Source organism: Neophocaena asiaeorientalis, unplaced genomic scaffold (assembly GCF_003031525.2).
Source record: "Neophocaena asiaeorientalis asiaeorientalis breed wild unplaced genomic scaffold, Neophocaena_asiaeorientalis_V1.1 scaffold54, whole genome shotgun sequence".
NCBI classification, from domain to species: domain Eukaryota; kingdom Metazoa; phylum Chordata; class Mammalia; order Artiodactyla; family Phocoenidae; genus Neophocaena; species Neophocaena asiaeorientalis.
The window spans coordinates 1,667,087-1,692,352 of NW_020174938.1; the positions used below are offsets into that span (position 1 = coordinate 1,667,087).

General features: G+C 49.8%; 2 protein-coding genes across 3 annotated transcripts in view; both read right to left on the reverse strand.

The window, feature by feature from the left end:
* The window catches only part of PPCDC (phosphopantothenoylcysteine decarboxylase), a 53,442-nt gene extending 40,903 nt beyond the window's left edge, over positions 1-12,539 (reverse strand). Inside the window, exons 1-3 of one of the 2 annotated variants that reach the window (XR_003005523.1) lie at positions 12,444-12,539; positions 11,630-11,735; positions 7,808-8,016 (exon numbers count right to left, since the gene is read on the reverse strand). Coding sequence is in view for 1 of the 2 variants with exons in the window: in XM_024761702.1 (XP_024617470.1) it covers positions 7,808-7,993 (186 nt within the window). In the remaining variant the exon portion in view is untranslated. The remainder of the gene's footprint in view (positions 1-7,807; positions 8,017-11,629; positions 11,736-12,443) is intronic. The other variant, XM_024761702.1, reaches the window with a different exon arrangement.
* Positions 12,540-14,069: 1,530 nt separating this feature from the next.
* SCAMP5 (secretory carrier membrane protein 5) lies at positions 14,070-22,678 on the reverse strand. The gene is made up of 7 exons (XM_024761780.1): positions 22,642-22,678; positions 21,927-21,981; positions 21,032-21,160; positions 18,680-18,836; positions 17,496-17,597; positions 16,946-17,063; positions 14,070-16,684 (listed from the first exon to the last, which is right to left on the reverse strand). The coding sequence occupies exons 2-7, from the start codon at positions 21,931-21,933 to the stop codon at positions 16,490-16,492; spliced, it is 708 nt and encodes a 235-aa protein (XP_024617548.1). The 5' UTR covers positions 21,934-21,981; positions 22,642-22,678; the 3' UTR covers positions 14,070-16,489.
* Between the last annotated feature and the right edge of the window lie 2,588 nt (positions 22,679-25,266).

The following is a 25,266-nucleotide window of genomic DNA, read 5'->3' on the forward strand; positions in this document are numbered from 1 at the left end:
CTTGGGGTCAATGTCTTTCCTAAAGAGTAATGTGAAGAGTATGTAATAAGCCCATCCTTCCCAATGTCCCTCCCTTGACCCCTATCAAGCAGCCACCTCTCCTTGGCAGTGACCCTGACCCCAGTGTTGTCTGGCAAGCCCAGGCTAGTTTTTCTGGTTTTAGAAGTATGTCACTTGATCTGATTCTTCAGTCCTGTGGGCTTTGTTCTTTCATTTTCATTCACTCTGTAAAAAGGTCCTGGGAGCCAAGAGCTAGGCCCTGGGTTGGCACACATTAAAAAAAAGAAGGCATGTTGTGTTACCTTCTGAGATACTAAATAACTTGGGCTAGTCACTCATTCACCCTGACCTTTCCCTCAGCAAATGCTAAGGAGTCTTGGCAGAGCAGAAAACTCCTGAGGACAGGAACCCTCCTTGGCTTTCTCTTACACCCTCCTGGGTCATCGTAGAAGCGGGGCTGGACATTAAAACAATCTCTCACACACATCAGAGTTCCTGAAAGGCAGCTCTGTGCTTGGCCCCCTGGCGAGACCCTGGCCAACAGTTTTTATGTCTTAATATTTTTAACCTGAGCTTCTGTGTGATGTGACCAAGGCTTGGCCAGACCTTATTACATAAGCTGCCTGCATTTTGCTTAGCATTTATAGAGATTTCTTCCTGAAACCAATTGGCAAGTCTGGTGTTCCTTTCTCTGTTGAAAATACATCAGCAATCCCATCTGGGGCTCCTGGGGAGTCAGGGAGGGGAAATGGAAAACAGAATTTGGGGCAATACTTCCATTTTTACTTTTAGGCCCCTGGTCTGGCCCAGGCTGCTTCTGGGACAGATATCAAAGGGATCTGTGGAGAAGCACTTTCACAGCCACAGGATGAGATAAATCCCATGGCCTGAATGTCCACCTCCAACCTCATCTCTGGCCTCTATCCATTACAACCATGAGCCAGTAGCACCCTCTCCTCAAGTAGGACAACCAAAATGGCATTGTCCAGTGTTCCCTAGGAGGCAAAACTGCCCCAGTTGAGAACCACTCTCTACAGAATCATCCAATAGAACTCTCTGCAGTGAAGGAAACATGTCACACCTGTGCTGTCCAGTATGGCAGCCTCTAGCCACATGTTGCTATTGAGCACTTGAGGTGTGGTTGGTGTGACAAAGGAACTGAACTTTTGGTTTTATTTAATTTTAATAATTTAAATTTAAATTTGAATGTGGCTAGTGGCTACCGTGTTAGATAGCACAGCTCTGGCATATACAAGGAAAGAAGAGCCCCGGCTGGAACCCCCAGCTCAGTGGCTAGAAAAGAGCAGGTGTTTCTAGTAGGGCATGTGATGATGGCTCCACAGGAGACTGATGAGGACTCTAAAGAGGAGACACCAGCTATGACTTAACCCGGCACAAGGCAAGGAACCCAGAGTTTTAGTGGCTTAGTCCTCTGGGCTGACACACACAGCAGAAGACCCCGACATTGGGCCTCCCAGTGTTGACACTGGTAGTGCCCGGGGCCTGGGGGCCAGCCAAGAAGCTGGCATGACTCTGAGCATGGGGGTGGTGGGCATACTCTAGAAAAAAGGACTCTGGGTGCCGTCAGCACATGGGGTTGGGGTGGGGGGAAGCTGTGGAGGAGGTGGCCTCATTAACAAATCCCCGAGGGAGTTCCAGTTGGCTGAATGGGTGTCCCAATGGCTCACAATGATGTCTCCACTTGACAAACATTTACTGAGCCTACTACACACATGGGAGCCAGAGCTGGTAAGGGCTCAGTGTGTCTAACAAGTGGGTGGGGTATATATGACCCCTGACTATAAAGCAAGACAGACCAGGCAGGAGTCCACAACTGCCTGGGGCTTCTCAGCCTCATGGCCGTGTTTAGGTGGAGTAGAGAATGCCCATAATCTGAGCTCAAGTCCACTTGCTGATGGTGGTCAGGAAACTGGCCTTGAGCCCCAGTTCCGCCAGCCCACTGGCTGGGGGAATCTCTGGCAAATTCTTCCTCTCTGGCCTGGTTTCTCCTCCGGAGCCATGAGCCATCTGGACCACAGGGCCTCCAGGGGCCCCTCCAGCTCACTGCACCTCCCAGCCCTATTGTGACCCTTGTCCTTTCCCAGCAGGCTCTGCCGTTCTGTCCTCTGCCTCCAAACCGGCCTCCTGGGGGAGCTGGTATTCTAGTCGCATGGCCCATCCTGCCATTCAAGCAGGGCATAGCTGCTAATCCCTCCCCAACTAGAGAAATTTCTAAAGAATGAAACTAGAGAAGCAGACTGCAGAGGCTCTCCATAGGGACACTATTCTGGAGTAGCAGGGAAGGACCCTGGGTGCAAGAGCCCTTGGCCCAGGGCTGGCTGCCTCCAACCAGTGGCCTGCAGAGGTCACTCCCTGGGGGAGCAAGCCAGGGAAGGATGGGGCTAGCCAAGCCAGTGCAGGTCCAGAAAAATGCCTCAGAGTGCTACTGCTGAGTAGATTAGTTTCCACAGCAGGAGCACAGAGCAGGCAGGTGGCCCCTGCCTGGAAAGAAAAAAAAAACCTCAAACCAGGCCATGTTTCTCCTGCTCTCCTTTCCTCAATGAGCATTATTAAAAAAAAAAAAAAAAAGCATAAAATTACAAAGAACATTCCATGATATCCCTACTAAAAGCCCCACTGACTTTAAAAAATAAAATAAAATAAAATAAGGGGACCTCCCTGGTGGCGCAGTGGTTAAGAATCCACCTGCCAGTGAAGGGGACACAGTCCAGGAAGATCCCACATGCCACAGAGCAACTAGGCCCGTGTGCCACAACTACTGAAGCCCATGCGCCTAGAGCCCGTGCTCCACAACAAGAGAAGCCACTGCAGTGAGAAGCCCACACACTGCAACGAAGAGTAGCGCACGCTCGCCACAACTAGAGAAAGCCCATGCACAGCAACGAAGACCCAACGCAGCCAAAAATAAATAAATAAATTTATTTTAAAATAAATAAAAAATTAAAAAATGAAACAAAATAAGTACACAGAGAGGTTAGAAAATCAAAATTGAACAGAATGACACAAAATGCAAATCTCCCTTCCTGCCCCCATCTCTCCACAAGGGTAACCACCTCCAGGGGGAAGACCACAGGCAGTAACTTTGATACGTGAACACACAAAAGGAATCATACTATATGCCAGCAGTTGGCACACCTTTTCTATAAAGGGCCAGATACTATTTTAGGTTTTGTCACAACTACTCTACTCTATAGTAGCAAGACTGTAGCCATAGGCAATACTTAAATGAATGGGTATGGATGTGTTCCAATAAAATGCTACAGACACTGAAACCTGAATTTTATATAATTTTATATGGCACAAAATAATCTTCTTTTGATTTTTTTCAACCATGTAAAAATGTAAATAGTTTACATATGTATGGTCCGTAGGCCATACAAAAACAGACAACAAGAATTTGGCCTGTGGGCCACACTTTACTAACTTCAGCACTTTGCTCATTTCCCTTATATCTTGAGGACTGTCCCAAATCAGCACACAAAATCCACCCATTCTTCTGAACTGCTGCCTCCGAATCCATCAAGAGGCTGAACCACAACTGCACCACAGCTCTATTGTTGAATATTTTGTTTGTTTCAGTTTTCTTTTAAAATTATAAACAGTGCTAAAATGAACATGCTTGTACATTTGGTGAACTTTTGTACCCTATAGCGGCGGTCCCCAACCTTTTTTGGCACCAGGGACTGGTTTCATGGAAGACAATTTTTCCACGGGTCGAGGGGGCGGGGGGATGGCTCAGGCAGTAATCCGAGCGATGGGGAGAGGCAGGCAGATGAAGCTCTGCTCAGTCGTCCGCCGCTCACCTCCTGCTGTGCGGCCCGGTAGGCCGCAGACCAGTATCGCTCCATGGCCCTGGAGTTAGGGACTCCTGCCCTATAGGGTTCAATCCTATGGGTGAAGCAAGGGCTGTGACCATTTTTGCTTTCTCTAGATATTGCCACAACAGTCCTCCGGAAAAGCAGAATTTACTTCATTCTGCATATGAGCAGGGCCCTCTTCCTGCACCCTTAACAGTCCTGAATGTCCTCACAGGCATTCTGGAAACAGCCTTTTCTAAGGCCAAGGTCTGCCAACTCCCTGGGTGGGAGATTTTTTCCACTTTTAGAAATCCTCTTCTGGCTCTCAGCCCTGCTGACACCTACCCAGCAAAAGCTAGAGAGGTGTTCTGTTTTCTCCTCCATAGTGAGGAGGGTACCAACCAAAGGGCAGAAACTGACTAAGCTAACTGCTCAGACGTAAGTACCACTCAGTTACATGACGATCACAGAACTGCAAAACAGCCACAGCTCCTACACCCTAGGACCTTCTCTCAGGCTGCCTTTGGTCCTAGTGCTTTTTGTCCTCACATCTAGAATCTTCTACCACTCATGCCAGAAGAGGCCTTGGAGATGCATCATTTGGGTACCTGGCCCACACTTTATTGCAGGGATAAGAAAACTGAGGCCATAAAAAAGACCTGACTTGCCCAGAGGCCCAGAGTCCCAGCATGAGAAATCCTCTATGTGCAACGCCTCTTTTGAGGGAGGGCTGGCCCCCACTGTCCAGCTCCTCCCACCTCACACAAAGCCTCCAAGGCTTCTTTGCTGGTGGCCACTCTCTCCAGCTGCTGGTGACTGAGGCAGAAAACCAAATCTACCCCTCCCCATCACTCCCCCATAGTCTCCTTGGTCTGGCTCTAGGTCAATGGTCCTCCTGGGAAGCCTCAACACACTGGTGGATCAGGAGTAATCCTGAGCCAGGTCTGTAGAATCCCCCAGCTCCCTGCCGCCCATATCCCAGCTGCTCGTTTGCTAGTCAAAATCTAGGGATCCCTAAGGGAGCTCAGCAAAGCCTCAAGCATGTGAATCCATGACTTAGGCAAAGAGCTGAGAAGGACTGCTCCAAGGGACAAAGACTACTCTTGGAGGTGACCCAGAGGGGGGCACTGGGGAGATCAGTACCATCAGGGAGTGTGGGGAACAGCCAGGGGAAAGGCCACCCCCCCGGGGCCAACACAAGGCAAGCAGGGATTCCCCCTTTGGTTACCAACACCTCGCAAGGACTCCACTGAGCAAATCCAGGCTCTCTGGAGAGCTGTCTACCCACAGGATGAGAGGGATGTGGGCCCCTCCACATAAGCGGATGGACGGTGGCTCCACGGCTCTTCCCACATGGGCCGTCTACCAACCCCAACACCCCACACCACGTGTGGCTGCCCCAAAGGACACGACAACAAGGGAAAAGGAGAGGGGGACGGACAGGAAACAAACAGTGTTAAGCGCTTCCGTGTGCCAGGAGCTGCGCCTAGTTGTGGGCACAAGATGGCAGTTTCATCTGTGTCCCCCTCCCCCAGCCTTGCAAACATTCCCGAGGGGATGGGTGGCAGCCACCATCTTTATTTTAAAATGAGAAAGGCAGGCTCCTAGAGGCTAAGTCAGGCAGTCCTCTCTCCTTGTCACTGCCCTTCTGGCTGCCTGACCTTCAGCTTCAACTCCAGCCAGAGACGGAGAGCCAAGTCCCATTCCACACGTGGCCTGTCCCCCACAAAGGCTGGACTAAAAGGCCTAGGGTAGGCTGGAGAGCCTCGCTGCTTCAGGCAACCCTTTCCTCACACCCGCATAAATGCTGGCTGTGTGGGATGGCAGGAAGCGGTGGAGCTGCCATTTCCCTCTGCTCTGATGCTGCTCATCTGTTTCCTGGGATAGGACTCCCTGCCCCCACTTACCCCAAGTCCGGAAATTCACTTGCTCTGGGGCTATGGGAAAAGGGAACTGCATGGCTCCCTCCCTCCCCAGAGGGCGGTGGCAGAGGCTGTTGCTGCAGCAACGCTTCCAGGCCTCCCGCCCTCAAGGCTCTAGCTGGCCAGCTCCTACCAACGGTTCTGGGCACATGAGGCGGGGGCAGGCCGAAGGGGTTACTGCCCCAAAGCACCAGTGCCCAACCTCAGAGCAGCCACAACACTCTCCTCCTTTCCCTCTTCTGGCCTGACTGGCATCCCTGGCTGCCTGGAGGGTGGGGTAAGGGGATAACTTTCTGGGTATAAGTTTGTGTAAAGTTGAAAAAAAAAAAAAAAAAAGCAGCTTTCCCGCCCTTGCCTGTGACTCCCGACATAGTCATCTGCAAGTGAGCACTGCTCCCTGCTGGACACTTAGGGTACACTCGCCTGCGCCACCCTGAGTTAGGTGCTATGTTTGTATCAAGCAAGGAAAAAAGCACAGCCTGGGCCTCAATGGCTTAACACTCCACAAAACTAGTGTCTGACAACACAGGCAGTGTCAAAGATAACCTATGGTTCCACAGCTTGGTCAAGATTCTCTTCTTAACCAAACTTTAGTCAGGCTCCTTGGAGCCACTTTTTCAACTAGGCCCGTCTTTGGGTTTTGTCCTCCAGAACAAGATTCCTGCTAAGTTGGTTTAGCCAGAATCCCCTACGCTCGATATCTGATCAGCCTGGATATCTCATCAGGCTCCTCATCCCCCAACAGCCCCCAGATCACCCTGGGCTGCCTTCAGCAAGAATCCGGTCAGGACAGTTTTGCTAAAATCTCCCTTACCCCTGATGTTTCCTCTTAGTAATTTTCCATCCACTGACACACACACACACACACACACACACACACACACACACACACACACACACACACACACACTGCTCCTTGGCTACAAATCTCCACTTTTCCTTGTTGTATTCAGAATTAAACCCAGTTCTATACTGAGATCTATTTCCCCCTATTGCAATAGTTTTTCTGAATAAAACCTGTTTTTACCACTTTACTTCTAGCTTTTCTTTAATACATCAAATGAGTTTTAAAAGGAAGGGAGCAGGGACTTCCCTGGTGGTCCAGTGGTTAAGACTTCGCCTTCCAGTGCAGGGGGTGCAGGTTTGATCCCTGGTCGGGGAGCTAAGATCCCACATGCCTCGCAGCCAAAAAACAATACACATGGGCTGAGGCAGGCCAGGAAGGCTTTTACATGAAGTGTTTGTGGAGAATTTGAAAAGGCAGGGAAAAGTAGGCAGGGCGGCACAGCCTGGAAGGGGCTGGGCCAAAGCAAAGGCCGTCAGGGGGGAGCGTGGGATAGCTGGAGAGTGGCAGACCAGTGAAGGGCCTAGGTTACCAGACGAAGAAGTGGGGTTATCACCAGCTGGCTTTCACATTTTTTAAAGCCTTGAACTTTTCCTGCAAAAGAATATGCCCCAGAACCCCTACATATAAAACTGATCAAAGTTGAGGTGATCTGACCAAAGGCAGGGGGCTAAGCCCCCCACCTCCAACACACTGTGGTGGCCCCTGGGCATCTCTGAACACCTGAAGGAGCAGAGTTTGAAACTAGAGCTGCGGGCAGCGGGGAGCCCCTAAGGTTCCAGTGCATTTGGACTGACAGGACACCCATGGTGTCTAACAAGGAGGGAGGACAGAGCCACAATGTCCAGGATGGGGTGAAAGCAGAGGCAGGGAGCACAAGGCAGCCAGGGGGCGCTGAGAACTTGCCGCACTTCTCCAGCCTGCTCTTCTCTCATGCTAGGACTTCAGGGAATTCAAAGCAAATGTTTGGGAACCCAACACCTCCGTTCACCACAGCGTTCCTTTCGCAGTCTCCCCTCACTCTCTGTCTACTACCTAATCTAGCTCCTGGTTATACTGTCACACTGGTCTCTGTCTCCACGTCCCCCACATACCAATGCACACAGAGGACTTCCACAAACACCATGATTAAGAAAAAGAAAACCCTGTGCACTGCACAAAAACAGGCTGGCCCCAGAGCATCAGCCCTCTAATGCCCGAGGCTGTCTAGTAAGCATACTCACGCCAGGAATGTCCAAAAGCCTTGACACCAGAAGAGGCAACTTCAGGGCTGCAACACTCCCAGTGACACCGACAAGAACACGGAACTGTCTCTCCACCAAGGGTGCAGCAGCTGAACACGTGGCCCTGGGTTCCATGTGTGGTCTGGTGGCTTCGAGTCCTGGGAGCCTGCCAGAACTGGGCTCCATAAAGCTCTGCCAGGATTTAGGATCTAAAAGCAGAACAGGGGGTGCCTGCTTCATTCATACATTCAACCAAAATGTACTGAGCACCCTGTATTAGAGCCTGGGCCAGATGTTAGTGTTCCTGAGGGGTCAACAGTCCCAGCTTCTGGGAGCACACAGTGTGATAAGAAGGTCAGACACGCTCATCCCACGTGGGTCAGTCACAATGTAATGTGGCCAGTGCCATGAGGCTGTGCTGCCTAGGAGTTACTGTCTGAGTAAGTCAGAGACCAAAAAAATAGCATTCAGGTTGAGTCCTGCAGGACGAGGAAGTTTTTCAGAGAAGCAAGGAAATAACTTTGCAAGAAGGAGCAATCTTGCAGAGGTGAAGAGGCCTGAAGGAGGGTGGCAGGTCTAGGGAACAGAAAGCAGCTTAGCAGTGACGCTAAAGCGTGATGGAAGGAGGGGGCAGTGGGGCGGGCAGGAGGTAAGGCTGCAAAATCAGGTCAAGGACTAAGTGTCAAGAGCAGTGAGGGCTATGGTGCGTTTTCATTTTAGAAAGACGGTGCTCGTGAGAAGTGTGGAGGGGGCCTTGGTGGTGAAGAGACTGGAGGGGGCAGACAAAGGAGCCACTGCAGTGGGCTAGGCTGGCTGAAATTAGTGGCAGGGCAGGGTAGGTTCCAGGGATGCCTGTGGGGTAGAACCCTATGCAACAAAGGGGTTTGGGTGCTCCAGGGAGCTGAGAGATTTGCCCCTCTGTCCCTCCCTGTGGATCAGGCACCACCCTACAAATCCAAGGCCGAGAAGAGACAAGCATAAAAAGGATAAAGGCCACCCCATGAGACTAGCTGCTTGGTTTCTTCCTCTGGCCCTCAGATGTTGCTAGAAGTTGAGTGTTCATAATATGGCTGATGAACACATCAAAACCTACATTCTGGCAGACTGGGCCAGCAAAACATACTCCATCAGCAACAATTATCAAGGACCAACTACATCTAGCACCGGCAAAGAAATCGTGGAAGAGACAGCCGCTGCCTTTAGGGGATCTGTGCATGAATTGAGAAGACAAGAGTCACACCTGAAATCACTTGAGATGGGTCCTTCTCTGGGATGCACCTTTTTGGTGATCACTGATTCAATCTGTGCATCGGTTTCCTTGCCTTTCCCTCTCCACTTTCCCATGACCACCAACACCCCCAGCAAGCTCCCTGAATGTGCGACCTGGTCTAAACACCAACTGCCAGACAGGTATTGGGCCTGTAGTAGGTCCTGAACATCTGCCGAATGAGTAATAAACTGTACCCTCTGAAGTAGAGTGGGGCAGAGAACAGAAGCCTGGGCCATGAATCAGCAGCTCTGGGCCCTGGCCATGGTTGTGCTCCTGACCTGGTATGTGACCTTGGCTCAGGGTCATTCCCTCCCGGGACATGTCTCTTCATCTGAAAAATGCAAAGATAGGACCAGGTGATCTCTGAAGCTCCTTCCATCAGAAAACTTCGGAGTCAATGCATGAAAGACAGAGGTGAGGGACTCTCTCTACAAGGGGGTCCTGGGAGATGTACTCAAAAAGGGTAGAATCAACAAGGGGAAGGGAGACCAAGGCAGACCCCGAGGAGGAAGTCCAGTGAGTCACCCAATGGCTATCTATGTGGCTGCACACCCATAAGGGCTCCCTCTTCACTCCACAGGCCCCTTGGCTCCTTAGGGCCTCTTTGCCCATTTTTTGCCTTCAAGACTCAGGCACATAACCACATGAGCTGAGGATCATGTTTGCGTCTATTATTCCACTCCTACCTGGAAGGGTCTCCGAGGGGCCCAGACCCTTCTCAACAGGCGTTAAGCACAGGCCAGTTCCCTAGAACAGAACTTCCCCCAAAGTTCCATTTGCCAGCGATCTCAACCTCTACAACAGGGCCTCAGCCAGGGCCATGCTTGCCCAGAGCAGAACTGAGTCTACTCTAGGGCCTGGAGAGCCCTGTTAGCAACTGACAAGGTCTAGAGGGCCTATCAGCCAGCTTCCCAGAACTAATCAGTGTGCTAGCGAGCACCCACAGTAGGTGATAGAGGCACATCCTGCACTCTCCAGGGAAACCCGCCTGCCAAATCCCAAACCTGGACCCTGTCCTACCCCAGCCAACTGGTGCAAGGACATGGAGATTCCTGCAAAACCAGAAGCTGAATTTAAAACCTCCTCCAGGGAACTCCCCGGTGGTCCAGTGGTTAGGACTTGGCCCTCTCACTGCCGAGCGCCCAGGTTCAACCCCTGGTCAGGGAACTAAGATCCCACAAGTTGCACGGTGCAACAAAAAAAAAAAAACCAAAAATTTAAAAATTAAAAAAAAAATAAAACCTCCTCCACATCAAATTGATATCATTCCTAGGGAATAGGTTACTGAAAGCAATCAGTTAAACTTGGGGCAGGAATCCATGCTGGTGACTTCAGCTGTTTCCCCATAGCAGGTGGTACAGCCCAAGATTTACTACTTAGCCTGCTGAGCGATCTTTGTTAAGGACCAAAGCCTACCTATCTTTCTAGAAGGTGGGTGTGGGGGGGATATGTACTTGAGGATCAGAAAGTGGAAAATTTAACCAACATCTGAAAGCAAGGTCAAATCAGTTCAATCTGACAGTCCCATGTAGGGTGACAGCTGGCAGGAGTTCTTTTTTTTTTTAACATGTATTTATTTATTTATTTTTAATTCTTTTTTTTTTTCTTTTTTTGTGGTACGCGGGCCTCTCACTGTTGTGGCCTCTCCCGTTGCGGAGCACAGGCTCCCGGATGCGCAAGCTGAGCGGCCATGGCTCCGGGCCCAGCCGCTCCGCGGCATGTGGGATCTTCCCGGACCGGGGCACGAACCCACGTCCCCTGCATCGGCAGGCGGACTCTCAACCACTGCGCCACCAGGGAAGCCCTTTAATTCTTTTTTTTTTTTTTGGCCATGCAACGTGGCATACGGGACCTTAGTTCTCTGACCAGGGACAGAACCTGGACCCACTGCATTAGGAGCACAGAGTCTTAGCCACTGGACCACCAGGGAAGTCCCTTTTTTAAAAAATATTTATTTATTTGGTTGCACTGGGTCTTAGTTGCAGCAGGCGGGCTCCTTAATTGCAGCACGTGGGCTCCTTAGTTGTGGCAAGTGAACACTTAGTTGTGGCATGCATGTGGGATCTAGTTCCCTGACCAAGGATTGAACCCGGGCCCCCTGCATTGGGAGCACGGAGCCATATCCACTGCACCTCCAGGGAAGTCCCAGCAGTTCTGTATGTTTACTCTCAAATCCCAAACCAGTAAGTCTATTACTCTACCCAGTCCCTGTTAGAACCATCTATTTGCACAGCCAAGGTAGCTGTAGACAGCACCTCATTTTCCTGAGCTCTGCTCTACTCATAGGAACTCTTGAGCAGCAGAAAGAGTTGGCAGGCAGAGAGGTTATAGGGCTGAAGGCTGTGATTACTGAGCCTCAAGCTCCCAGGGCACTAGCCATGCAGGTAGCCACATGCATACAGTCACAGCCAGAAAAATGACAGTTTCTCTGTCCTTTAGAAAAACAAGGCCAGACAGAGTAAAGAGCCTCAGCTGTGGCAGACTTGTGATGTGTAAGTCTCCTTCTCTGATGAGTTTAATTAGGACAGAGTTAAAGTTTCAGGAATACTTGCCAGTCACAATATGGGCAGGTGTGCAGCCAGGGCAGGACCAGGGCTAAAAAAAAAGCCAGATGGGGTATGAGCCCAGCACAGCACAGGAATGATGAGGAACTGGGGCCTAGGAAAAAGCAGAACCAAATTTGGGTGGGTGGGCAGGGATCCAGGATCCATTAAGAGCTTGAATCCTTTAGCCTGATGTCAAAGTTCCTATTACTGGCCCCAAGAGTCTGCTCTGGCCTCATCTCCCACCAGTCAATACAACTCTGCCCCAGTAATAATGAAACACCTATAGTTCCCCATAGTGGTACTCTTCCCCCAAACCCAGTCATTAAAAGGAGTCACATGGCCACAGGGGCACTTTAAACCCCTTCCTCCAAGGAAAGGCAAGGAACTCTTCAGGGAGAGCTCAAGGTCTTGACATTCTGCTAAGACTGCTCTTCTCTCAGGACGTCTCTGGCGGGCCAGTGGTTAAGACTCCGAGCTTCGAATGCAAGGGGCTCAGGTGATCCCTGGCTGGGGAGCTAAGATCCCATGTGCTGCCAGTGCGGCCAAGAAAATTAAAAACAAACAAACAAAAAGACTGCTTTTCTCTCAAACCAGAAGCAGGCATGCTTCCAGAGTCTGCTATTCCTGGAATCCCATTAGGCACCCCTCCTCAAGGCCACATGTTGGGGATATATAGATATATATTACATACACACGCAGTGACTACTAGTGAGGGAGTGACTGAGAACTGCCACCTCTCAGTCACTTGGAGAGATGTGGAAAACTCCTGCCCCAAGATACCCACCACTTCCCCAGCTTGGGAATCTCCCCTGCCTATTACCTGGCACAGGCCTCCAATACTTCAAAGTACAGCACGAAGTTTTTCTCTGACAAAATTTGGCCTTTCATTTTTAATGCCATTCGGCACTTTTAGGTGGAGCCAGGGGACAACTGCAATATCCCAGGGCTTTCCTTTTTCTATTTTACCAACTTGTAAAATATAGTTTGTACTTTGGGCTATCCCCATTCCTTTCTGGAGGCAGGCTCATGGATTTTGTTTTTGTTTCTTTAAGGCAAAAGGTTAAGTGTGGGTAACTGATAGGACCACCTTTCAAACTAGATTAAATGGTACTAGTTCATTGCAGAGCAGCACAAAGCCGGGATGGGAGCGTGTATATATGTATATAAATGCCCCACTTCAGGATGGAGACGGGAAGGGGTCCATAGCGCTCCGGCCCCACAGGTTCCACAGGCCCTCTACACACACACACACACAGCCGCAGACCCGCAGCAAAGCTTCTCGGGCACCGATAGGAGGGAGAGAACACACACACACACACACACACACACACACACAGTGAGGTCACACACAGAGCCACACACCCAAAATCGCGAATGAAGCTTTTCCAGCCTCCCTCCTGCCCCACCGCGTGAAACCAGCCTCCAGAGGGCCCCCCAGACTCCTCACCCGCGTCAGGCGCGTCTCGGAGCAGCCCCCAAAATATCGCGATACCTCGGTCACCCCTCCCACAGATTCTGACTGGCACGCAACGCTACCACAGTCGCCGGCAGCCTCCGCGACTGCGCAGACTTCTGGGAGTTGCAGTCCACTTCTCAGCCTTCTGGGAACTGTAGTCCATTCCGGGGAGTCCTGTCGGGAACACCAGCTTCCAAGTTCTTGGTATTTCCTGTGCTCATCTGGGCCTGGCCCAGATTGTCTGACCTACTTACCCCCGCCCCAGCCCCATCCCACACTGCTCATCACTGCAGCACTTAATACTTAACATTTACTGAGCCTCTTGTATGTTTTAAGTGCACAGGATATAGAGCTAAATCAGACCCTTCCCTGCTCTTGAGACAAAGAATTACGGAATAAGGTCCATGAGGAAGGAGAGGGTCCTAAGTAACAATCAGAGGCAGAGAAGCCCTCTCAGAGAAGGAGTCACTCAAGGTGAATCTTGAAGGATGACCAGGAGCTTAAATAAAAAGTGCCAGAACAGCCCTCCAAGTGGAGGACACAGCATTGGCAAAGGGAAAGCAGAGGAAAGCACGTTGGATACACCTCCCTGCCTCCTTCATCCTCCAGCATCCACAGGCCCCTGGGTCCTCAATCAGCTGCCAGTCTCCTTCAATGAGAGCTGAGGTGGGGCCCTCTGTGCTCTACCCCTGCCCTGCCTACACTGACCATCTGAACCAAACCACCCCTCACCCACTGATCCAGCCTTCTACTTCTTCCTCAGGCAACTCAGAACTCCTCTTCCTAACAGGCAGAAGGCCTCTGTGGCAATTTCGAGGCTGCCTCAGAGAAAGAACCACACAGAGGTGTGTGACTTTTGGCCTCTGGGAATGACAGATCCACTCAAACCACCCTATCCCCATTGCCTACAGCCCATGGTGAGGCTCCACACAGGCCCACATGAAGACACATGACACAGCAGGACACAGAGGGCCAAATGTTCCCCTTTATTATGGTTCATTCAGTTACCACTGACAGACACATTGGCTCAGGCAGGTCAACTGCCAGTTGGAGAATGGTCTGTGTCTCCCAGAAACAAGGAGGGGCAGGGGGCACCAGCAGAATGCAAAAGCAGGTGACTGGCTGGCCAAAGACCTGAGGATTTCCAGACTGACCTGGGCCTTCTTCCACCCGACCCTCAAGCCAGACCATCCAGCAGAGATGTATCTGTGCCCAGCCCCCACTTCTCATACTGGCTCCCTCCCCAGGAAAGTGCATAGTTGCCTGGAGATGCAGCATCCCAGGGCCTGGACAAGCTGGGCCACACACAGGTAGCAGGTCTTCCTAAGGGCAGAGCCAGAGCATGGCCACACAGGTCTGAGCCAGGAAAGAGAAAGGGCAGGTAGGACAGGAAATCGACTGGAGGTGGCATCCAACAGGTCAAGGATGCTGGGCTGGCAGCTGGACCACAGGCCTCCTGGAGTTACGAGAGAGACAAAGAGAAAGGGAGCCAGAGGTCTGGGAGGGGAGAAAGGAAACGGGAGGAAGAACCTAGACCTAGGGTCTCTTTTCAGGTACTAGGGCCTGTGACAACTGCTTTCTGCAGAGAAAGTGGTGGAGGAGAGAGCCAATCACATTCTGGCCCAAGCCTAAGGGACCATTAGGAAGATAACTTCCCAGAGGCCCTAGCTCCCCTTACAGGAAAATGAAGTACCTGGAGCTCAAAGCTCAGGACGGCACCTGGAAATCCAGGTGTTGGGTTCTAAGCTGGAGCCACCCAGAGTGGCCAGGCAGGGTTTGGTTTTTCAAGCTAAATAGCCCAGGTGGGAGGTGGGGGCAGTGAGTGAGAAATGGGCAGCTGCTCCTTGGGTGAGAACCCACTCCCCTCCAGGCCTCCGAGAGAGCCAGGGCCTCTACGAACAACATTCTCACAATGTCTGGCACAGAACAGGCCTGCAGTCACTGGCCTGGAAAGGAAACGGGTTGCTGACAGGGTGAGGAAGGGCCAAGAATCAAGTCTAGTAGGCAGAGAGAAGCAAGTAATCTTGATTTGAAAAAAAACAAGAGCCAGAGAATCGCCCCTCCCACCCGACCTAAACTGAAATCACATTCCAGCCATTGTGCTTCCACATAGGATTGGGCCTTGAGTTCAAGTGCCCAGAACTGCCCTATGACCAAGAGTGAGCTGGGGTGGGGGGGATGCATGATCCCCTCTCACCGGGCCCTGCCTGCCTTCTCCTCTGATCTTCCCTCCAGAACCAGCCCTCTGAGCCTATCCCTTCTATCAGACCCAAACAGAACAGCTATCGCTCCCAGGAATCCAGTGGTCATTCAGAGACACCTAGCACCTGCCCAGTGGGCTTGGGCCAACCAAACGACACCCAGGGACCAGTAGTTATTTATATACCCTCTGCTCCAGCTGCACCTTTACACCTGAAAATTGCCTGGACACTACCTAGCTCTTCAGGGAAGGCAGTGGAATCTGCCCTTATGGATGGCAGATGCCACCTAGAACACAGTAGGGGTAGGGTAGGAGAATCAGGCCACAGCCGGGACATAGGCAGACGGGGCTCAACGGGGCTCTGGAAAGAGAAGGAGGGGAAGGCAAGGCAGGGAAGAGAGGAGCCTGCCTTGCATTTCCATCCCCTGGATTCAGGTACCCAGCTGGGCTCCGCATCTCCGGCTGTGGGCCCTCCCACATCAGGGCTAAGGCTCAGCTCCCCTGTCTGCTTCCTGGATCTGGGAAGGGGCTCAGTCTCAGGAGCAGATACAACTGGGACACTCAACCTTGGAGAAGACAAAGAAAAGCCACAGAGAGAAGAGAGAGACCCTGGGCAGGAGAAGGGACCACAGGAATCTGACAGCAGGAAGAGAGGAGGGGAGGAGGAGGTTGGGGGTGGTGGCGGGGAGAGACCTGGATCAGAAGGAGCAGAAGAAGATCCTCTGCGGGTCTCCACTCTCCCCGCTACCATCCCCATGGGTTCTAAATACTGCTGCTCCCCAGTAAGACCGAAAGTGGAAACAGTTTCAGCTCATAACCCTTGGGAGGGGGCCAGGCTCTTCTGCTATGCCTCCCTCTGCCCCATGAAGGGTCCCTGGGCCAAGGTCAGAGGGGGCAGCCTGGTGGAGGGTGGGGGGCTGGTTTAGTTCTAAACATACATCTAGCACCACAACAACAGAGACCTTCACTGCACACTATTCACAAGGGGACACAGACACGGCTATCACCGCACGGGACAGCTCCACGTGAATCCAAGGGTGTGGGGGAGAGGATATACATATATATGTATATATATATATATAACTCTGATTCTTTGTACAAAGTGGAGGAGGAGAAAAAGGGAAGGGGGAACCCTGCTTGGTCACCACAACGTGTGGCTTGAGCCCCCGTTCCACCGGCCCCCAGCCAGCTTCTGGTAGGCTTGGCTCGTTCACATCTCATTGGAGTATGTGTAGTTGGGGGTGGCAGAATACTGAGTCTGCGGCTGATTCATGGCACCCTGCGCCGCCCCCATGGCTGCGTTCTGGGCCGCCTGCTGCACGTGCGGGTTCTTCCATGCCCCCGTGGTCCACTCCTCCTGAGCTTTGCTGAAACTCCCCCCGCTGCCCCGATAGAATTTATGAACCTGTAGAATGAGGAGCACAAGGAAGGGTTAATCAAAGGGAAGAGGCAACCTATCCAGAAAAGACATGGGAGCCAGAGAGAAGTCACCGTAAAAGCCAGTCCTCCCACCCATGCCCTGTGCACTGGGAGCAAAGTCCACCAAGCCATTCCAGAGTGAGTCCCTTGGAAGACCCCTGGGTCCTCTTGTAACTTGGGAGAAGGGTTGTTACAGATCACAGTCCCTTCCCAACACCACCCTCTAACCCTTGAGGTGACCACATACCATGCTGAGGGCAATGAAGGAAAAGACAGCCATGACCGTGAACATGACAGTGGGAATGAGCATCACCACCGCTGAGCCAACGTTCGTTCCGAAGAAGGAAATGGTAGCGATCCAGCCGCTGCAGAAATAGGCCATCTGTGGGGCTGCCTTGCATGGTGAGGGGTACCCAGGAGCCACCCCACTAGAGTAAGGGACCATCTCATTGTCACAGGGAGAGACGATATCATTGGATGCAAAGGGCCTGTGTCAGTGGTTCAGAAAGAACCCTTGGCTCAGGAAACAAGCTCCTCAGACATAAGGCTTCCTTCCCTCAGTTTAATCTCATGATGCTTGATACCCCTCAGCACTCCTAAAAACCACTGCAAGGTTCTCATTCCCCTCTGATGCTATGGCTCTGTCTACTATAAACTATCCTGAATCCTTTCACACTTCCAATAACTCATGGTGTTCCCACAGGCTAGGCAGCTTAGCCCACAGAAGTAAGCAAAGGACACACCCCAGGTGCCACCCTGCTAGCCCTGGGTCAGTCCCAGACACCCCAGTCTCTTACCAGACACCCCAGCCTGGGATGCCCACAGCCTGGATGATGCTGATGACCAGCTGGGCCATGAAGGTGAAGAAGAATGCCATGAAGCTGAAGGAGCTGTCAGTCCTGCAACAGAGGAGATGGCTTCCATCACCTGGGTAGAGGGCCAGGGCTTCCCTGCCTTCAAGACTTCTAAGTCCTTCCAAGTTTAAGTGGGTACACAATAGACAGAAGACATTTAAAGGCCTTAGTTAAGAGGCCAAAATAGGACAGCGTTTACCCATGGATCTTTGCAAGTTTCCATGTGTTAGGCCTGTGTGTACAACATTACATGGGGAGAGATCACCTTATGAATGCACCACTCACTGGTACATGGATGGTTGGCCTCATTGGCACAGAAATAGATGGGTCCATTGTGGCAGGAATAAACAAACCTATTGTCAAAGGATTGGACAGGCCTACTGGCACCAAGACATCTAGGTACATGGATGGATGGTCCCATAAGATAGAAAGTGTCATTGGCACAAGAACAGACACACTACTGGCACCAAGATTATAGCCTAATTGGCACATACATGGATGGGCCCAATAGGCAAAGATATTTGAGATCACACTGGCACTGAGAGGGACACTCCATTGGCACAAAGATTGAAAATCCCACTTGACACAAGGCAGACACCCATTGGCACTAAGACAGCTAGCCCTACTGATACATGGGTGGGTAATCCCTTTGGCACAGAGTTGGATGCCCTCATTAGCACATAGTGTCAGTGGCACATGGATGGCTTGTTCCATTGGCACGTGGATAGATGGTCCACTTGGCGCCAAATCAGCTAGCCCCACGGGTACAAGGATGGACAGCTCCATCAAGACAGGTGGCCCCATTGGCAAAACTTATTATGCAGCTAGCTGCCTGGGGAAGGGAAAACAAGAACAGGCCCGGTTTCTATGTTGCCCCCACCCAAGGGTAGAGTGAGGAAGGAAGAAACTAAGAGAAATGTTCTAACTTCCAGCCCTCTCACCCCAGCCTAGAGCTCCCAGGAAGCCTAAATCCTACCTGGCAGTCTGAGCTGAGGGTAAACAAAGGGAAAGTGAGTTTGCAGGATGGCAAAAAAAAAAAAATTAAAATTAAAAATATGTAGAGAAGAGACAGTGGAGATGGGCAAAGAGACAGGGTTAGGAGCTGGAGTTCAGCACCCATCACTTACTTGAAGGCCTTGTAAATGGGCCGAAACCAGCAGACGTAGGAGCAGGGTGTGAAGAGGATGAGCCAGAGAAAGGCGAGGCCAAAGTTGGTAGCTCCCCCGCCTCCGATCAGCCACGCGAGACAGCCCACCAGGTTCACGGCCAGCGTTACGCTATTCACTGCAGACCCAGGAGCACATGCACACACAGAGACAGACACCAGACACACACACAGACACCAAGGCCCATGCAGAAATATATGAGCACCCAGACACACACACATCCCCCACAACTCAACACAGACCCACAGTCAAACACAGGCAAACAGCACAAGCACAGAAAGATGAAGACACATACAAACACACATGCAAACCGCATTTGTACAGATTCACACCCACAAGTCACATCAGTGAATACACACACACAGATACACAAGACACACGTATACATACACACACACAGGGAGTACAGACTGTGAGAAAGAAAACTGGGAGCTCAGACCAACCCTCTCCCACACCCGTTCCTGGGGATCTGAGAAATCCAGAGAACAAAGAGTCTCCAGATCAGGAACTCAGAGCCTCAGCCCAGCAAGCCCTGTTGAAGGGCCCCAAAGCCTCAGCCTGGGAGAAATGCTCTTCTCCTGATAAGAATTTCTCCTTATAAGAATGGCCTCAGCCCCTGGCCATCCCAGACCCACAGCAATCACCAAGCCCAAGGCACAGGAAACCCATCTTCCATCTTCTCTTGCAAGGTAGGGCATGAAAAGGGGAAAGTAAAAGGTAACATCTCTTTAAGCCATTGTACCATCCGCTCCACACTTAAATGGGGCAGGCAGCAGTGGCTGGGATCTGTCTTTCTTTAATCCATTTCTTAGACAACTATTATGCCACCTCCTCCAAGAAGCCTTCTTTCACTACTGCAGCCTTATTCATCTCCCATCCCTCTGACCTCCTGAAGACTTGGGCGCTCCCATGCTTCCCCAAGTACAAATCCCAGCCCACCAACCAAACTAGAAGCTCCCCGAGAGTGACACCCAGGGTCCCCCTCCTCTGTGCCCATATAATCTAGCTAAACCTTGGAATCACTGTATCCTTGAGTCAGAGCCAGCAGGGACCTCAAGTCTCCTCATCTGATGCTGTCACTCACACACACCCAGGTCATCTGACATAAGGGTGCTCCTTTCCTCGAATATTAGACTGAGTCCATTTAAGGTCCCACAAAGACTTACTGAATAAATAAAGGAAGGCAGGCTTAATCTTGGCCTCAAACAGCCAGGTATCTATGGTCCTGGCTTCTGAATAGAACCCTGAAGCATCTCAAGGGTTATATACACTTCCTTGGGAACACAGCATCTGGCAGGCACCTAGTGAGGACTTAGGAAGATATTTATAGCCCTTAAATCCAGCTCCTGGATGAGATCTTCTCAGGGGCAGAGTTCCCAGAGCCCAGGGCCAGTGCTCCCCAAGTCTGGCCTGACAACGCTGTCACCTGTGAAGGTACACCCTTCTCAGGGCCCCTCACCATGAGGGTAAGCATTTCTTTCTGTGAGTTTCAGTTGTATTTCCTCCATCCCTGTTTATTGCCCCCAGATTTCCTGGAACCTTGGTGTTCTCACTGATTTTATTTGCTCTTTACATAGAACAGACATTAAACTGCTTTTATATTGGTTTACATCTCTCTTCCCAGTCCCACCTCTCTCCAGCTCACTTGATCTAGTGCCCCAGCCGTAATTATTCTACTGCCACAGACCATGAGAAATTGGGGCTTTTAAACTCTCAACCTCAAAATCTTAGAACATTAAAACTCTAGACTCAACGCAGAGCTACGTGGAACCACAGCGATCACTGAGACAATACCCTCTTTCTTATAAATGAGGAACCTGCCACTTGGGAAGTGGAGTGACCAGCCCAGCCTCCTCCCATATCTCCTAAATCCCAGCTGAATGTCTTTTTGAGCAATTTTCCAGAGAAAGCAAGAAAAATGTGGCTTTGAGGGGAGGATTCCTCTCCAAATCCAGAATCCTGAGGCAGTCATCAGAGGATCCCTGGAAAACTACTCCAGTGAAAAGGAGAAGGAGAGGAAGAAATGAGGAATTACACCGCAGACAGAGACTCCCCACCCGCTGCTCTGCGATTGGGAGATGGGGAGAGGCCTAGATGGGAGGTTGAGGGAAACTGAGGCCCAGCTGGGGAGTCGGCCCAGGAGAGGAGCCTGCAGGAGTCAGGCAGGGAAAGGCTTACTGGCCCACACAGATGCTGCAAGTGAGGCTGAAGGACACCGAGCCTGTGGGGACCCCGTCCCAATGCCCAGCACCCGCCAGCCTTCCCCCTCCCCCATTCCCCAGCTATGGCCCACCCCCATCCCACAGCACTCACGCATCCAGAGGTAGTAGAGGCGCTTGGTCATGCTGAGATGCTGAGGAGGGATATCCGCCTCAAAGTCTTGGTAGAAACATGGCTTGAGAGGGATGAATTTGGGCAATGGTGGGAAGTTGTTCACTTTCTCTGTGGGCGAGGCACATCATATGGTATCACCCTGAATGTTCCCCTCCCTGATGATCCAATATGATCACCCTTTCCCTGGCCTGGGCTGCCCTCTTGGCCCCTGTGGGCACAGGCCACTTTGCTATCCCCACCCAGCTTATCCCCACTGCCTCAGGTCTCCCAAAGTAGCCCTGAGGCAGTGTCACTGTCTCTCAGAAGAATAAAAACAATAAACACTGTCCATCAGGGGTGCAGTACCCTCTTCAGTGGGGGACCAGTTCCGGGTAGAGGAAGCAGCATGGTGAGTCTGGGTACGTGGGTTCTATCTAGCCTCCACTCCAACACTTATGCTCTTGGGTGAGTCACTACCCCTCTCCAGACCTCAGTTTATCCAGTGGGGTGGGGGTCAAACTAGATAGTCCCTACAGGTCCCTCCAGCTCTGAGCCTTTGGAAACCAGACAACTCAGAAACCAGAATGTAAAGGTCTCACAGTATTAGAGAGTAATGGTGACAGAGAGGATGGAGACTGAGACACCCATGCCACTTATCAGTCAGACAGACAGGAGGACCAGAGCATCAGGATGCGCTACCCCTGGTCCCCAGGGTCAGAGGTCTGACAGAGGGCTAGACAGTGAGGGTCTTGGATAAATAGGCCTCAGTGGGGAACCAGGGGAAATGCAGGGGCAAGAGGACAGAAAGAGGACCTTCAAAAACTAGGGGGCATAAAGGGACCCCTACCCTAAGTTCACTGTTACATCCTACCCAAGTGGCCCACCCTCTCCTTACCTGACATGATGGCACCAGCCGGCCCAGCGGCCTGTCCACTCCTCTTTGTCCTTAACTGGAAGGAAAAAGAGCCAGAGAAGGTTGAACATCATGGCTCACCCAACCTAGTCCTTCTCTTAGTCCCAGCCAGGCTGGAAACTCCCTGGAGCAGGACTCATCTCACATTTCCATGGTGGAATGAACCGGAGGCAGCTCCCACCTCACAGAGCAGCAACGAAGACCCAATGCAGCCAAAAATAAATAAATAAATAGATAAATAAATAAATAAAATCTGTCCAAAAAAAATTTTTTTAAATACTGATATGGAAAGAACTCCACAATTACAAGTAGTTGAAAAAATGCAAGACATAGAATAGTTTATGCTACCTTTCATATTGAAAAAAAGAAAAAAAAGGAGGGGAGAGGAGAATAAAAATATATTTTGCTTTTATCCCCAGAATCCTACTTCTAGTTATTTACCCACAAGTAAGAAACAACAAATACATGTTATTCAACATGACACTATTTTACAATAGCAAAATGTTAGAAACAACCTAAATGCAACTGTTTGAATAAACTATGGTACATCAGTCAATGGAATAATATATAGATGTAAAAAAGAATGAAGATGATCTCTATGAACTGCTATGGAATGATTTCCAGGATATACTGTTAAGTAAAAAAACCAGGGAATTCCCTGGTGGTCCAGTGGTTAGGACTTGGCACTTTCACTCACAGGGCTGGGTTTGATCCTTGGTCCGTGAACTAAGAACCCACAAGCCTTGAAATGCTGCCAAAAACAGAAACAAACAAAAAAGAAATTGGAGAGAACCATTAAAAATTGAAATAAACAAAAACAAATGAAGCTATCTATACTGTGAATTGATAACACAATCACACAGGAAAAAGAATTGGCCAAGTGACTTCATCTCAGTACTCTGTGTTCTCTTAGAGGGATATATCTCAAGAGCAAAAACAACTGGAAAGAAATCTGAATTCTTAGCGGGTTTACTGTTACTGTTGGTACTAGTGTGATGATTCTGAAACTCTGTCATGTGAACCGTAGCAGACAGCATATGAGAGAATGTGTTCATGTTGTTGAAACCTGGGTTCTCAGTGTTAGGTATGGAGACAGAATATGGAATATAGGAAGGTAAGACAGAGTCCTGTGATGTTGGATTTGAATTGGAGGCATCAATATGAACTCATGACTTTAAAAATATGTGGCTGGTCCCAAGCCAGGACAAGGAAATACAACGTTAGCCTAAAACATCTTGTGGTGCCAGAAGCAAGAAGGAATTCAACTAATTGGTGTCAAGAGGACACCAGCTTGAAGGAGCTACCAACAGCCAAATTCGGGAGAATTAAGAGCAACAAAAATAATGACAGTAATATAACATTATTAAAAAATAATCCATGAGTCCAAAGTGACATTCTTATTTTTAAAAAGAAGAGGGAGGAAGGAAGAAAGCAAGCTATTCTTTTCAGAAGAATGCTAGCACTAAGTGTAGGAGTGACAGAATTAGAAAATCTCCTAATTTTGCAATCATGAATGTAATAGCTGATTCAGACAAGGATCCTCAGTGGCTGCTAAATCTTTCACTGGATGAAAGATTGTTGGGGAATTCCCTGGTGGTCTAGTGCAGCGGTCCCTGACCTTTCTGGCACCAGGGACCAGTTTCGCAGAAGACAATTTTTCCATGCACTGTGCAGGGGGGTGGTTCAGGCGGTAATGCAACCGATGGGGAGTGGCAGATGAATCTTTGCTCTCTCACTGTGCAGCCCGGGTCCTAACAGGCCTTGGGTTGCAGACTGATGGGGGAGGGGGGTTGGGGACCCCTGGTCTAGTGGATAAGACTCTGCACTCCCAGTGCAGGGGACCCAGGTTCGATCCCTGGTCAGGGAACTAGATCCCACATGCATGCCGCAACTAAGGGTTCACATGTCACAACTAAAGAGCCCAAGCACTGCAACTAAAGATCCTGTGTGCCTCAACTAAGACCTGGTGCAGCCAAATAAATATTTTTTTTAAAAAAAGCTACATGGCAACAAAAACTGATGTGTCAACCTTCATTGAATCCTGGTTCAAGAGGGAAACACTGGGATATCAGAGGAAACTTGAATATAGACTCTAGATAATATTATTATGTCTATGTTACATTTCTTGGGTGTGATAATGTTATTGAGGTTATGTAGGAAAATGTCCTTTTTCTTAGGAAATATGTGCTCAAGTGCTTAGGGATAAAGTATCGTGATATCTGACACTTGCTTCAAATAGTTCAGAAAAATAAGAAATAATGAATGGATAGATATAGACAGAATCAAAGCAAATGTGGCAAATGCTAACAATTGGTGAATCTGAGTGAAGTTATATGAGTGTCCCTTGTATTCTTTCAACTTTAAAGTTTTCAAAATAAAAAGCTGGAGAAAAAATATGAGTAATGTCAGTAATGGATCATAACACACTGAAAAGAATGCATAAGTGAGCTATAATACACAAAAGAAAGGGAGGAGGGAAAGAAAAGTTCTAATATAGAAGGAATGACATAATTTTTTAAATCATTATTTTGCAACCCCTATGTCAGAACTGATACAGGGAAGGATTATCAATGGCTGCTTAAACCACTGGGTGGAAGGTGATTAGGGAAGAGGGGAGCCACACAGTCTGTCACCCCCCAGATTATTTATTCATCACAAGAGAGAAAAGGTACTTCTATAATGAGAGGATCTGGCGGACCAAGTGACCAAACTTAGCATTTCTGATAATGGGACAAAAGGACATTATGTGCCTCATGATGTGATACACACAGAAGGACATAAGATCATCAATGCAGTATTATTGCCAAAATCTTTAATCTGAAAATAATTATTAAGAAAAAGAATCTGACAAATCCAGACTGTGGGAAATTCTCCAAGATAAACGTTAATGTCATGAAAGATAAAAATTGGTAAAGGGACTCATCTAAATTAAAGGAGACTAAAGAGACATGCAACCAACTGCAATGACTGGTCCTGGATTTTTAAATCACAGCTATAAAGGACATTTTTAGGACAAGTAGAGAAATTTGAATATAGCCTGAACAGTAGATATCATTGTTCAATGTTAAATTTCTTAGGTGTTGTGGTTACATAGGAGAATATCTTTGTTCTTAGGAGATAACATGCTGACATATTTAGAAATACAGTGTCTTGTCTGCTACTTACTTTCAAATGGTTCTGCAAAAAAATAAGATAGGGAATTCCCTGGTGGTCCAGTGGTTAAGACTCGGCGCTTTCACTGCTGTGGGCCCAGGTTCAATCCCTGGTCGGGGAGCTAAGATCCCTCAAGCCACGCGGCACGGCCAAAAAAAAAAAAAAAAAA

Bases quoted from the DNA above. Each gene is read 5' to 3' on its own strand.
- SCAMP5 (XM_024761780.1), bottom strand. The intron at 17,598-18,679 runs GTAAGTGATGGG...CCTCTGTTGCAG, and splicing joins CCCATTTACAAGGCCTTCAA to GACTGACAGCTCCTTCAGCT. The intron at 16,685-16,945 runs GTATGTGGTCAC...CTCATTCTACAG, and splicing joins CCTTCATTGCCCTCAGCATG to GTTCATAAATTCTATCGGGG.